We start from the raw sequence: 15043 nt of genomic DNA, 5'->3' as shown, positions 1-15043 counted from the left end.
CCCCCATGAAAGGGGCAGACAGGCTACCGAGGGAGGAGAGAAACTCTTCTAGTGTGTATAAGGGTATGGGGAGAAGGAATCCAGGTAAGCCTAAACTAACCCCCTCGTTGCTTGGGCTAGAAAGGGGGAAATGGGACCAGCCCCCCCCCCCCAGTGTGCCAGGGGCTGCTTAGAGTATCCCTGATCCTGTGCAAAAAAACCCCCAACAACCCCTGGCAAGCGTGGGTTTTCCAGGCTGCGTAACCATGGTCTGGTAGTTCTGGCTGGCATGGATGCGTAGGAATAGCAGCTCCTTTGTGGTTGCGAGTTCTTTGTGAGTGGTGTGGATTCTCTCTCTTAACAGTGCATGTTCTAGACAACCTAAGCCAACTATCGATCTAAGCCCACTGGGCTGTTCTTATGTCCAGGAGGAAAGAAAGCCAGGGCAGAGACACAACGAGCAGCCTCCCAAGGCATGTAATGCCGCCGCATTCACGGGTGAATCCGGCCCCACCAAACGCAAAGACAAGGCTGAATAGCTCGCTTCCAGGACAAACAGTGCACAGACGCAAGGCAGGCCCCAGCTGCAAATCGTGCAGAGACACAGCAGGCTACCTCCTCAATGGATAAGCATGTTGAAAACTGTGGACTCCTCAGTGCAAGGGCATTCATTTTCTCTCGTCTGTTTCAACCCAAAGCTCGGTTGCTGCCGCAATGCCCCTGCCCCGTGAACAGTGTGGGGTGGGAGGGTGAGGGGCCTCCCCAAACACCCCACCACACAATCCCTCCACACTGTGCCATGGACAGAAACACATGATCTGACTGTGGAGTGCCTCTGAAGATGTCAGACATAGATGCAGGCGAAACTTTAGGAGCAAAAACCACCAGACCACGGCCACACACCCAGCGAACTTCTGGGAACTTCTCAGCTAGCACGTTAGGGGGGAAAGGTGGAGGCCCCCAGGCCTGCTTGCTTGAGAGGCAATGCCTGCCCACTCGGTGCAGATGGAGCTCCCAGAAACCAGTCCAGTCGTCTGTTTCAAACAGTGCTTTTACCCCCGCCAAGGGAATAAAATGGGAGAGGAAATCATCACCCCCTTCCCAATGATTGTCAGTATTGTCGAAGGCTTTCATGCCCAGAATCACTAGGGAGTTGTGGGTCTTCTGGGTTGTATGGCTGCCTTATATGATCCTCTGAAGATGCCAGCCACAGATGCAGGCGAAACATCAGGAGAAAATGCTACTGGAACGTGTCACGGGCCACACAACCCGGGGAAACCCACAACACCCTATTGTCAGTATTGGTTTAAAACAGGCAAGCGTCCCTGTGTATACATTTTCAAATATATCCCAAAGAATGACATTCACACTCCCATAACCAACCAACCAGCCTCCCCCCCACCCCAATTCCTGCTTCAAACCCGATGCAGCCAGAATTCAGCTCTGTGGCACAAAACCCCCTCTGTCGAGCAAGCAACCCCCCCCCGTCTGGCTTTATCCCTTCGCCCCCCCCCTTTTAAAAGGGATAATTAGCAGGCAGTGTCTTTAAGAATATGGGGGGGGGGGGTATAAAAGGACACATTGGGGAGGGGTTTTTTTTTAGCTTGACCGCCTCCCCCCTCCAAAGCTGCAGTCCTCCTCTATTTACGGGGGGGGGGTGACTGTTCATTGGCATTCCACGTATGCCCCCCTCCCCAGTCGGGCTCCCACCACCGGGCCGCGGCTCGCAACATCTGGGGGTTTTGTCTGCGGCACCAAAGCGAATCGCCTATTATGGAGGCGGCGGCGGTGAATGGGCGCTCGGCGGGCGGTTGAGGCTTCTCGGGGGCAGCCTGGAGCGAGGAGAATTCGGGTAACGCCTCCCCCTGCCCCCCCCCCAACCAGCAGGGCTCATTTCCCACGTGCACTTTGGGGGGGTGGGAGCCCCCCACCCCAAATGAGAAACAAAAAGCGCTGGAGGGAGGGCACCGCGAAGGCATCTAGTCCAGCCTCTGCAGCAGCTCCCCCCCTACCAAGAAGTCCCCCCAAAAACACACAGCTTCCGAATGGATGGCTCTTGGCCCATGTCTAATCCCGTTCTGGCTTCTGTCTGTGTAGTCTGGGGGTTTTGCGCCGACTTTTCAACCTTCTCAGGTTCGTTCACGTGTCACAGGGGAGATGTTACGTCCTGCGAGTATGCGTGTACAGATGTTTGTAAGGAAGAGCCAACCCGCGTGCGTTTTATCCACGAAGCCGGGGGGCTGGCGCCTGGAGAAATGCGGGGTCTGAATCACACGTGTTGCTGTACGGGGGGTTGAATTGAACGAACCCCCCCCCCCCGCCCCCGGCCCCAATGTTCCTTTGACCTGAAGCCAGCCTTGGGCTCATCTCTCGGCGGCTCGGCCCAGTGCCTAAAACAGTTCATGCGTCTGGTCTGCCTTGCAAGGTGGTTGTGAAACATGCACACAACATTCCAGTGCTCTACATTTGGAGCAGACATAGTAAGTAGTAAGGAGCTGTGGGAAGTAGTGGGGGGGGGGGGGTCGTGTGGACCCAGGGACGTGGGAGTTCCAGTTTTGGGGCCCCTTGATCACTCCCATTGAGCCTCAAGAGGCAGAAAATCGACTCTTTGTCCCGCTCGCTCCTTCCCCCTGCAGGACATATGCTCAGCGAAGATGGATCGCATCGAGCGGGGCCTTCCCCCTGCCTTTACCCCCCCCCCCGAACTCCCGCACTGGTTAGGCTCCTCGGGGCCGAGACTCATCTTTCAAAGATGCTTTCATCTTTGGAGAGTCATGTTTGCTTCCTGGTTGGGGACGCAAATACGTCAGGCCCTTCCTTCACTGCGGGCACCTCCAGACCTGGGACCTTTCAGGGCAGTTGGGGAGTTAATCCAGGGGTTAAACCTTCAGTTTGCAGTGGCTTGAAACCAGAGCGCCCCCCCATAAGGTTTGTATTCAGAGCGATGGGGTTCGCTTTCGTGCCTCGTCTCCCCTTATGTCACCGCCCTGATAAAAAGCTCCTATGATTCCAGTGCGTTTTATGCAAGATTTCCCTTATTAAATCAAATTATTGCCCGAAAAGTGCCAGCGACAGCTCTTCAGTGGGTAATCTTAAACACGTCTTATTTCCTTAGGTAAACCCCTGCTTGATTCATGTATGCATTTCCTTCAATTATACCGTGCCTCTCTCCCCGGTGCGAGTCCAAAGCGGCTCGTGTTGTTCTCACCTCTATTTTATCCACACACCACCCCCCTGTGAGGTAGGTCAGGGCGAGAGTATGTGACCGGCCCAAAGGCACCCACTCAGCAAGGTTCTATGGAGCAGTGAAGATTCGAACCGGGCTCTCCCAGACTGTACTGCGACACAGGAACCGCGACGTCGCACTGGGTAGGTTAGAATCTCACCCATCTAGGATTATTCTTCTTGACTTGTTTCATTGTTAAGGGGGGGGGGGCACACACCTCCAATCCATCAAGAGGGGAGCAGGCTGTTGACCCCGCAACCTCTGGTGCTGTTCAAAGTAAAGGGTCACCTGTTCAATTTCCGAGGAAGCCCCAGCAGTGGCGTAGGAGGTTAAGAGCTGGTGTATCTAATCTGGAGGAACCGGTTTGATTCCCAGCTCTGCCGCCTGAGCTGTGGAGGCTTATCTGGGGAATTCAGATTAGCCTGTACACTCCCACACATGCCAGCTGGGTGACCTTGGGCTAGTCACAGCTTCTTGGAGCTCTCTCAGCCCCACCTACCTCACAGGGTGTTTGTTGTGAGGGGGAAGGGCAAGGAGATTGTAAGCCCCTTTGAGTCTCCTGCAGGAGAGAAAGGGGGGATATAAATCCAAACTCTTCTTCTTCTTCTTCTTCTACTGATTTTATGAAACTTGTATGCCCCCCATGATCTCATACTCTGAGTTGCGGTTCAAATCTTGCCCAATCTCCTTAAACATCATGAAATCACAAAACATCTAGTAGGAACAGGCATTCAAAAATATATCCTCCGCCCCAATGGCCTTCCTTCCTGATTCTGGCCAAAAATGGGTTGTGCCCTTTCTGGGCTGACTGGAACGGCACTCTGCCCATGCTCGGTGCCCGAGACTTCCCCAGCTTAAAGATGCCCTGTCGCTTCTCGCCCGCTCCCGACTGGCTTTCCCTCCCTCCCTTCCTAGGGGAGGCGCCCCGGCCTGAATAGGGCCATTCAGATGGAAAGCCAGCCGTTATAAAAGGTCGCCTCCTGGGCGCACGTCGGCCCGAGAAGGACACGCGATGGGCACGGACTGCAGGCTGCAGGAGAAGCGGGGGCCGTCTGGACCCTTCCGCAAGGTTTGCGAGGGGGGCTGCCGCGCCACAGGAGCGCCCCATGGGCAGGGAGGAAGGCGGGTCACAGGTTGAAGGGGTGCCGGGCCCGGCCAGCTTAACCCTGGGGAAAACGATGGGAAAGCAAGTCTCTGAGCTCGCACAGAGTGCCTTCCCACGGAGATCCCCCCCAAGCATTGAGGCTGTGGTGTTTTCCGACGTGAGCATCGGACGATAGGCACGTGTCCCGTTGACCACCAAGTCCTTCTTTCGAATCTCCCCCTCTCCGCCCCAGGGACGGGAAGAGACTATCAGTCAGTGGCCTTGTGGGTGGGAGGGAATGCACTCTGCTTATGCTCAGGGGCACGCTGCAGCATCGGAGATAGCTTTCGGGGAAAGCTGGGACTGAAGGACTGGTTTGTGTCTCTCCAGGTCTCCAAGCCGCTTATGGAGAAGAAGAGGCGAGCGCGCATCAATGTGTCTCTGGATCAGCTCAAAGCGCTGTTAGAAAAGCACTATTCCCACCAGGTGAGAGCCCCCTCCTCATCACCTGGGAGCGCCCCAGATTCGGAGGCGGGCGGGGAGGTCTTCGACAAGCCAAGGGAGGAGAGAGCAGGGAGCGCAGCCCCTTACAGGGGAACCCCTCGCCGGCCCTACCTGACCCGGGGCGCCCATCTCGGCCCTGTTCCCGGCACTTCCCCACTTTCAAGCGTACCGGGAGAGTGAGAATTAGGGGCTTGGGATACCCAGCCAACTTGGGTGGGGGGGGGGGAGGAGGAGGAGTCCCTCAAGTCATTCCTTGGCTCGCTTTGAAAATTGCAGATCAGGAAGCGCAAACTGGAGAAGGCGGATATCCTGGAGCTGAGCGTGAAGTACATGCGGAGCCTCCAGCACTCTGTCCAAGGTAGGGCCCTCCGCATCTTCTCCTGCGAAAAAAGACGGGTCCCTGTACCTGCAGGAGTTTGTAAACCGCCTTGATTCTCCATACAGAAAAGAAAGGCAGAGTATAAATCCAAACTCTTACTCTACTCCTACTTTACAAGATGTCTGTTGTGAGGAGAGGAAGGGGAAAGAGTTTGTAGTCCACTTAGAGACTCCTTACAGCTGCTGAGAAAAGCGGGGTATAAATCCAAACTTTTCTTCTTTCACTGGATTTAAGTAATGTGGTCACGGATTAAGCTCTCAAGAGCCGCGGTGGAAAGTGCGCCTGGGAAGGCGAGGGTGTCTCTGGGCCTGGGCCTGACCTGCTCCTCCTTCTCTCACCCTCCAGGGCTGCCGTCGACCAAGAGCGCGGACTACCAGGCCGGCTTCCGGAGCTGCCTGCAGGGCGTGCGCCAGTTCCTGGTGCGCTCCGAAGCTGCCGGCACCGCCTCCTCCTTCCTGCTCCTCCACGACTTCGCCCGGGGCGCTTTCAGCACCACGGACAGCGGCTCGGCGACTGCTGCGCTCCCGGAGGCGCTCCTGGCCCCCCAGTGGCCCAATCCTGCCAAGCAGGTCCGGCCAGCCAAGCCGCCCAGAGTCCGAGGAAGCGACGCGTCCGTCCCGTCAGAATTCAGCCAGCCCAGGAGCCAGCCCAGGAGCCCTGCTGCCACCGGCCAGCGGGGCCCAAGCCAGCAGGTCCCTCTGTGGCGACCTTGGTAATAGGTGCGCCCCCTCAATGGACTCTGCTGAGCCTCAGTGCGGCGGGTTCCGAGCCTCTGCTGCCTTTCCGGCTCCTCTAAAACCCCTAAAGAATCCACCGGCTTCTGAGTTGACAATGGACTCTTTGTCTTCATGGCCACCCATCTCCATGCTAAGGGTGGGCTGCACTATCTCCAAGCGGGTAGTCCGAGAGTCCCCAACCTTTTGGAACTTGTGGGCCCGTTTGGAATTCTGGCAGGGCAAGGGGGGCGGCAGCAACCAAATGGCTGCCACAAAATTGTCACCCCAGTAGGTGGGATGAGCCAGGAAGTGATTGCCACAGCTTAACTTCAGTAACAGGGTTCTTCCTGCTGGGGTGCCATCTGCTACCAATGGCATCTCCGATAGCCTATCAGAGGCCTTGCTGGGCAAAAGCCCTACCTGGTTCCGCCCACTTCCTACAAACATTTGGCAGGCCACATAAAAAGGTGTTGGTGGGTGCCTTTGCACCCAATAGCATTTGGGATCCCAAGGGTAGACCCTCCCAAACGATTTTTGTATGGGGGGGGGGGGAGGATGGTGATGTAATGAGTGGATGGGATTTACTGAGACTGGCTATTCTGGCCTTGAGTCTCTTTGCCACCTTGCTAAAGAAATGCTAATTCCTTCTTTGGAGGTTTTTAAACAGAGGCTGGATGCCCATCTGACAGGAGTGCTTTGACTGTGTGTTCCTGCATGGCAGGAGGTTGAACTTGATGGCCCTTCTGGTCCCTTCCAACTCTATGATTCTATAGTCGAATCCCCACTGCCGATTAATTGCATGATACTCATGCAAAATATCCAGGTTTCGTGGCAAACTCCCCACAGCTCCCCCGCCGAACATGGATTCATCCTGGTTCTGTCGCTCCCTCTTTCCCTTATTACGTGTTTTTTAAGAACCTGCATGGATGATTCTTTAAATTTAAACCTATTCTATAGACAATTGCCCATGCAGAGATGGCCATGTCTGGAATTGAAAGCCAGCTTTTCTGTAAACATTAGAAGTGGGGCAAGCAGTACCCTTGGTGGGGTGACAGCTCTTTGCCACTTATTTTAGCTTGAGTAGATGTTTAAGGCTTTGGGGGGCATTGCAGTGCGGGCAAAACCGGAGAAGCTGCTGGGGGGGGGGGGGGACGCTGCCCCCTAGCGTTAAAAAATGGAAAAGCTAGTGCCCCTTTAACAGAGGCTTAATGAGATGCCCTTTATCTCCGTGCAGGAGAAAGTTTCAGTGGCCCATTTCCACACATTAAAACCACGATTAAAAGGACAAAACATTGCCTGCCATGCCCCTTGGCAACCTCAGCTATGCCAATTGCCAACCTCTGGAAAGCAGAGGCAGAGGCAAAAAGAAATGATTGGTTGTGGTGGGTTTTCCGGGCCAAGAAATGAGCCAACCCTCTTTTCTATGAATAGTGGCATATAAAATTAGAAGGGGGTCGGTAATTAAGGATGCAGTAAGAAAACTGCTCCGCCCTGCTCTTTTATTTTCTGCCGCACCTTGTCGAGCAGAAAGCATCTGGTGAAGATAAAAATATCACCTGCTGGTGGCAGCAGCTGCTGCTAAAGGTGCAGGAGAAGATTTTTAAAAATATACATTTCCCCTCCAAGGAAGGAAAATATTACTGAAGGTTTGATTTTGTAGTGACCAAAATCTATTTTTATAATTGTTCCTTTTTTATTAAAAAAAAGTAGTGTACAGTATTTGTAAAACACTGACATTAAAACTTTTTTCCCATTTTAGTGTGAGTTTCTCTTGTTTCTACCTCTCCCCACCTTGAACTTTCAGAACTAGCTCTTCACTGAACCAGGAAGGGTAACCTCAATTTCTGTAGGTCAGCAATTTTAGGAGAGCACTTTCACATCTACTGGTCCACATCTGCCAAGAGAAAGGAATGCCACACAATCCCCATAACAATGGAGATAAATGGTTGCTACAGCATTCTGTCAGTTAAACAGCAAGTGGTTTATAAATGTGTGGTAAAGGCTGGGTTTATTAAGATCACCCCAATTCCTCTTCTTCCGGCAAGAACAATGACACAAAGCTTTTGTGCAGCAGGAGCTACTGTTTCCAGAAGCAGCTGTTGTACTTTGGAACCCTCTTGCCAAATCAGCCCCTTGACAATGCAAAGGTTTCTAAGTGGGTTTACGCTTGTGGCTGGCACAACACCCTGACAAGTGAAACTTTTCCTGGAGTGGAGAGAAAACCATGGACAAAGATTCACCCACTAAATTTCTATGGGTCAGGCTGCTGTTCAAGGGTTAGAGACCAGCTGCTGCATTTCAAAGTGCCAGTTATGGTTTCCACCTCTGGCAGTTTATAAGGGGCACTCAGAAAGGAGTTGCTGATTAACTGGCCTATTCAGAGTTTCCTGCCTTGAGTATCCTTGTACAAAGGAGGGTGTGTGTTGTTCAAGTAGGGTGGAACCTCCGTGAAGACCAATAAAGGGGTAAATGTTCTTTTCTTAACTACAAGCAGTGTTAAAAGCGGGCAAGAGAGGAGACCATTTCTTAGATAGGGCCGAGTCAAGTTTGTAAGAACACCTGAGTGTCTGAATACTTTTATTTGATTCCCCACTCCCCCCACTTTGGTTTGATTCCCCACTCCTCCATCTGAGTAGCAGAGGCTTATCTGGTGAGCCAGATATGTTTTCGCACTCCTTCATTCTTGCTGGGTGACCTTGGGATAGTCACAGTTCTTTGGGACTCTCTCAGCCCCACCTACCTCACAAGGTGTCTGTTGCGGGGAGAGGAAGGGAAAGGAGCTTGTAAGCCACCTTACAGAAGAGAAAGGTGCTGTATAAATCCAAACTCCTCCTCCTCTTCTTCTTTTTCTTCTTTTCTTCTTCTTCTCTTAGCAAATTTAATCTCTTCTTGTCACATGACTGTCAGGCGTCTTCTGTTACATGCCTGCACCTCAGCCGGAAACCATGCATATAGATTATTGAGAAGGCTGTTAGGTTAATAGTGATTTGTGGTTGTGGTCATAAAATGTGGCTACCGGAATGCCTCAAGCATTGGATTAGTGCCATCTCCTGCAAGGCAGAACCAGTCGCAGATGAAACCGTTTAATGTTCCCAACTATGTCAGCATAGGTATCGCATGTACACCAACTTTGAGAATATGAATAGCTAGATCTATTAATGGCTGTTTGCCATGACAGCTGCATAGAACCTCCATGTTCAGACGCAGTATACCTCTGGATAGCCAGATGCTGGGGTTATTATCAGGAAAGAACTCATTCCATTCTACACCCACCAGAGCCACAGATGTCTGAGGCTGCTTCCAGATGTTAAAAAATAAATAAGTCATAGAAACCTAATACATCAGCAAAAGCAATATCCGGCAGGGAACAAGTTAGTGCCTTACTGCCTTGATTGCAAGTTTTGTACAGATGCGTATATCATTTGGTCCACAGACCCAAGTATGATATTGTGATTTTAAAATTGCCGGAGTCCATGACCAACATTGTGCTTAATGCGGAGGGTGTTCTCGCTCCGCTTAGATTAGGAGTGGTCAACGTATGGTGCTCCAGATGTTAATGGACTACAATTCCCATCAGTCCCTGCCAGCAGGGTCAGTGGGAATTGTAGTCCATGAACATCTGGAACACCATAGGTTGCCCCCCAGCTTAGATAACATTAATGAGATTTCATTTGCATGCGCTTCACTCAGTGGAAACTTTCTAGTCCAATAAGACACAGGAAGGGGACGGGAGAAGCATTCTTCATAAGGCAGGAAAGCCAACTTGGTGTCATGGTTAGAATGTCAGACTAGGCCTGCGAAGACCTGGGCTCGAATCTCGTTCTGCCATGACTGACCTTGGGTCAGTCACTTTCTCTCTCAAGGCTGTGAGGAAGGAGGGTGAGAAAAACATTCCTGGGGTAAAAATGTTACAGCAATCTCTGTGTTGCGTAGACTTGCCTCTAGGTGACAGTATTTCCACATAAGTTTCCAGTCGTCGTTATACTAAATGCAATCAACGCTTTCAGGCCGAATCATAAAGACTGGCCCATCTCAGAAAACAGATTATTTCTGTTAAAGGGTGTGTCATCTGGTCGCTGCATCATCTTCAAGAGGCACCATTTGGATTGTCCCTTTTACGAACCAAAATGTCTTAGGTTACCTCCCGGCCTGGGAAGAGCTAAGGCTCCCAGCTACAACCCCAAGCTGGAAATGCTTTGCCTTTGTACAGGCTTTCCTGAATAGCTGACAACTAGAGAGAACCTGCTGTTGTCATCTATGGAGACCATACAAAGATTACAGGAGCGGATACAGTGGCTTTGCCTACACATTGGCTCCCTCTCCATCCCAGGGGGTGGCCAATGGCTCACATTCCCTGTAAACAGCTGCCCATTGATTGGCTACCTTTTCAGCTGAGGATGAGGCAAAGGACTCTAGCCTCCACCTCCCCAAAGAGCCGGCAACACTAGCTCCACCTGCTGACTGACTCCCTCACCAGCGGAAAAGGAGGCAAAGGGCTCTAATCCCGTGGTGGCGAACCTTTGGCACTCCAGATGTTATGGACTACAATTCCCATCAGCCCCTTCCAGCATGGCCAATTGGCCATGCTGGAAGGGGCTGATGGGAATTGTGGTCCATAACATCTGGAGTGCCAAAGGTTTGCCACCACTGCAAATCCATCACATATTCATTGAACAACTGCCCATTTATTGGCTGCCTTCTCCTCTGAGAAGTAACACTTATACCAGTAACACTTGAAGGAAACTGATGCAACTCTTTGCAGAAGGTACACATTTTCCAATCAGAGGTAGGCCATCCTTGCCGAGTGGGGTGGGCTGGGAGAATTAAATTGTGTTAAGTTGGAGTCAGAAAGCAGTTTCTAAACATGGCTGTGCCTGACACACTCCTTTTCCTGGTCCCATTGCGGCTTCAAGTCAAAGAGATTTGGCAGGTTTCTGAAGCAACACAAAAGCCTGGGAAATCTGTTCATCAGAGGCATGAGTGGGTGGGGAATATTCATCATGATAATATGCAATGGGACAGGAGACATACTCCCCCCCCCCCCATGAAGGACTGCTGCATTTGTGCCCTGAGCCCTTCGGGGGACGGCGGTATATAAACCTAATAATAAAAATAAATAAATGATCCTGTAAAGCTCTGACAGTCTTGTCTTAAAAGAAGATCAAGAAGCACGAACAGTTATAGAAGGATTTTTTAAAATTCACTCCTTTACAGAAAGAAACCCTCAAACATTCAAAAAAAAAGCGCAAACCAACAAACCGTTTGGAAAATTCAGTGATTAAAATGCTTTTCAGTTTAAGACAAATCCACTCAGACCCCGATTAGAAATTTGTTTTTGCACAGCGTGAAACATCACAAACATGGGCAAGGGGGAGGGGGGAGGGTTTCCCAGAAAGTGCACAGATATTAAAAAGTCACACAGAGAACAATTCTTGGAGGATTTTCGAGCGCAGAGGTAACAAAAACACCCGTTATCAAGCAGTAAAAAGATTTCGTCCAGTTAGGCCAAAGGATTTCAACAGCCTTTGTAAAACTCCTTATGAATAGTGGCTGTGGATTCTGTTTCCTCTCCCCACCCACGAAAAAAACCTAGTTAATAAAAACCAGGGGTCAGATTTCTGAGGGCGACCCTGATGTGTTTCGAAAAGCATTGCCTCGCAACACTACAAAGTTAAAAAGATACAGTACTACAAAGAGTTAACTGCCTCAATTTTCCCCGGTTGCAAAGTGCTCACCGACTAGATTGTTAAGAGTACTAATAAATGACTTGCATTGTTATTTTTTAAACCCTGAAAGGCACAACATCCTTCGATTTTTAGGGGAAGATGGAATTGGCAGCGGAAGTAACAGCGACCGAGAATTAACCATTGCGCTGCGGAGATTTCCCTGGCTAGGATTTCATGTTGTGAGAAATAGTGAACAAGGTCACCCTTCACATGTTCGTGGTCTCCACAGGCTCTTTGCCAGTTGCTGTAGGAATTGACATTTTCACACTGGAGGCAAAAAAAGAAATCTGACTGATGTCCTCTTTTCTCAATCAAACTATTTTTAAAGTGGCACAGAATAAGGGAGGCAGGAAATTTTGCCATGTACACACCCACCTTGGAACCTGTGGGTCCCATCAACAATGTCATGATGTCTTCCACAAAGAAGGAGAAGAGTTTGGATTTATATCCCCCTTTCTCTCCTGCAAGGAGACTCAAAGGAGATTACAATCTCCTTTCCCTCCCCCCCCCCCACCACAACAAACACCCTGTGTGGTGGGAGGAGCTGAGAGAGCTCCAAAGAACTGTGACTGCTAGCCCAAGATCATGCAGCTGGCATGTGTTTGGAGTGCACAAGCTAATCTGGTTCACCAGATAAACCTCCACAGCTCAAGTGGCAGAGCGGGGACTCAAACCCGGTTCTCCAGATTAGAGTGCACCTGCTCTTAACCACTACACCACACTGGTTCCAAAGGACAGCCATTTGGAATGAAAGCTGATGGCTGCAATATTTCTTGCTCACATTCTCAAGGCCTCGAAATCTGCAATGCAGAGAAGTACTTCCTACTAGGAAAAGCGAAAATTCCATTTATCTACTATATTTTCAGCCCATTCTCATGGTAGTCTGTGCTGAATGCGGAATCTCAACACTGTTTCAGTTGACAGGGGTCGGAGACTTTCAAGGACAATACCTTTCGTAACCAGGAAGCAGTAAAACCATTTCTGGGGTTTGGCTTTAAGAGCCACAAAATAAAAAATAATAAAAGGAAACTAAGTACAGCATTCCCCCACTCCTGACATACACACTGGAACCTGCCCCCCCCCCCCCGCTGCTTCTGTGATTGACAAGCTCTGTTATTTTTGTGGGTTTAAACAAGGTAGTGTTTGGAGAGAAAAAATAGATTCAATACAATGGCTTGTTTAAATAGTATACACCTCAGAGTGCAACCCCCTCCCCCCAAAAAAATCTTTCACATTCCACACCACAAATACATGCATGTATGGCTATCCCTTTCCATCCACAAGGAAAAGGGGCTTCATTCTCAAAGTTGTGCAGATGTTCCAGAAGAGACAGTAAAACAACCACCTGAAAAATAGGCTTCGGTTTTGACCTGCATTTTTGACACTGCTGCTGGGTCCTTTCGCTTTGGGATGGCGACTTCCCACAATGGAAACGCCAAATGAGGAGGCAGCTTATCACAGATCCTGTAAAGAGCCTAGAACAACCGGATGGCCATTGCCCATGAAGCCTATTTGTGCAAACTTTCCTCAGGAGTGATGATCGGACAACTGAGCCCCAAGTTTGCTCAAATTGAGTCAAATTCAGGGCTTTCTTGACTTTGGTTGGCCCTGCCTGGAATCTCAAAATGGAATCGCAAAATGTGCGCCGCAGTTTCCTTTCGAACGCGCCAGGATGCGTCTATGGGGAAAACAGAAGGGAGGCCTTGTCTTTTTTCCTTTCTGTAAGGCACAACTCAATTACATTTCACAAGGGAAAACCAGGCAAGAGAACGGCTGCTGTTTGTGAGAACCTTGTGGGAGAACATTTAGAAGAAATCACATTTTGTATTTCCGGGAGACATGAGGACAAGCAGTTCTTACAGCGGAAGATAATCCGTTTAAAGCCTAGACCTTCCACATTCAGGGCCTGCCAGCCTTTACCTGGGGAGATGGGTCACATTTGCATCAGAGCCCAGCCTCAAAGCAAGGAAATTCTTCCTCCGTCCGAAGCAGCGGGCTGCAAATGGTTTCGTACTCGCCCCCCTCCAAAAATATGAAGTGCTTTTCATTCAGTTAATTTTGCATAGAAGATATTTCGTTGTGGGGAACCCTCTGGTGACCTGATCTGGCACTGCATCCTGTAAAGGTGAGATCTCTTTTCAGTCGGCTTCTCTTTCACGCAAGGATTGCCATGAAATGAAAGGCCGTGCAAGAGAATGAGGCGAAGGAGTGGACTCTACCTGTGCCAAAGTCCACAGAAAATAAAGCAAGCTCGATGCAATGTAAATGATTGGTGCAGAAAAGGCAAAAATAAAGACCAGATAAATTTAAAAGATGAATCCAGATATTAAATCCAGATGTTCCCCGAAATCATGAATGAGGTCTACTAACTGCAGCACTCTGTCCACTCATGAGATGTGTGTCGGGTCACTGACTTGGCTTCCGGCAAAACCAGATTATCGCTAGAAATAATTCTTTCAGGGTTACTGGGTCTTAACCCAGAGGTCGTTCTTCCAATTCGAGAGCTCTCAGGCAGTGAGAGGATGGCTGCCGCTATTTCTTGTTGTCTGATAGCGGTCTCCAGCACTGTCCCAGGGCAGGTGGGGAGACGACAGGGTGGCAGAGAAGCAGAGTCTGAGACACTGTGTCTGTTGCTCTTTTTTTTTTTGCTGTCATGGAACAGCAATGTTAAGAGTTGGCAACCCTGAAGGATGCCCGGCAGCTGAACGAGCAGCCTGGTGGGGTTGGGAGGAAGGATTTTCCACCCCCTACATGACATGAACGGCAGCCACCGGGGGTGTTTGTTCCCAGGCCACCCCCTGGAAGCTACGCCTCTGCTGTGCTCTCATGAGCGAAGAAACCTGCACAGGTTTGTGTGGTTTTGTGAACCTTGAAGAACAAAAGACATTTTTTGTCTGCAAGGACTCAGGAAAAAATTTCACCCACTGAGTCTGTTTGCAAACAACTTGGACTGTGAAAAGGGTCCCTGCCTCAATAGCACAGAAAACAGCGACAGGGAAGGGGAAGAGCAGTAAAGATGAACAGAATAGTGCAAAGTGCAGTGGGCAAGAACCATGAACACCTGGGATCAAATTTCACATTCAGCCCCCAAACTTGCAGGTCCAAGACTCTCAGCCTAGATTACCTCCCAGGGATGTTGAGAACAGGGGGGAAATGTGATAACCTCGTATATATTTTTACGACCCTGAGCAGAGGAAGAGTGAGATTCATAAACGATCAATTAAGACTATTAATTTTTTTTAAAGGCAGGTAAAAAATGCAGTCACCTGATGCTTAAGGAAAAAGAGGAGCCAGATTTGGTCAAAATGGGGTTTTGGGTGGGATTTGAAGGAGAGGAGAGAGCTAGCCCCAGCAGGAATTAGATCTCCGTCACCTACGAAGCTGCTAACCGCATAGAGCCTGTCCATGCAAAAAGGCAGCATACAATGC

The 15043-nt window shown here is 50.2% G+C and overlaps 1 protein-coding gene across 1 annotated transcript; it reads left to right on the top strand.

Annotated features, from left to right (window-relative positions):
* The first annotated feature begins 4212 nt into the window (after nt 1-4212).
* On the top strand, nt 4213-6625 carry HES3 (hes family bHLH transcription factor 3). Its single transcript, XM_048519530.1, has 4 exons — nt 4213-4274; nt 4680-4775; nt 5070-5151; nt 5518-6625. Exons 1-4 carry the CDS (start codon nt 4218-4220, stop codon nt 5886-5888), a joined length of 606 nt encoding a protein of 201 aa, XP_048375487.1. The 5' UTR covers nt 4213-4217; the 3' UTR covers nt 5889-6625.
* The last annotated feature ends 8418 nt before the right edge of the window (nt 6626-15043 follow it).

This window comes from Sphaerodactylus townsendi, linkage group LG16, assembly GCF_021028975.2.
Source record: "Sphaerodactylus townsendi isolate TG3544 linkage group LG16, MPM_Stown_v2.3, whole genome shotgun sequence".
Classification (NCBI taxonomy): domain Eukaryota; kingdom Metazoa; phylum Chordata; class Lepidosauria; order Squamata; family Sphaerodactylidae; genus Sphaerodactylus; species Sphaerodactylus townsendi.
This window is presented reverse-complemented; position numbering and strand designations above follow the sequence as displayed.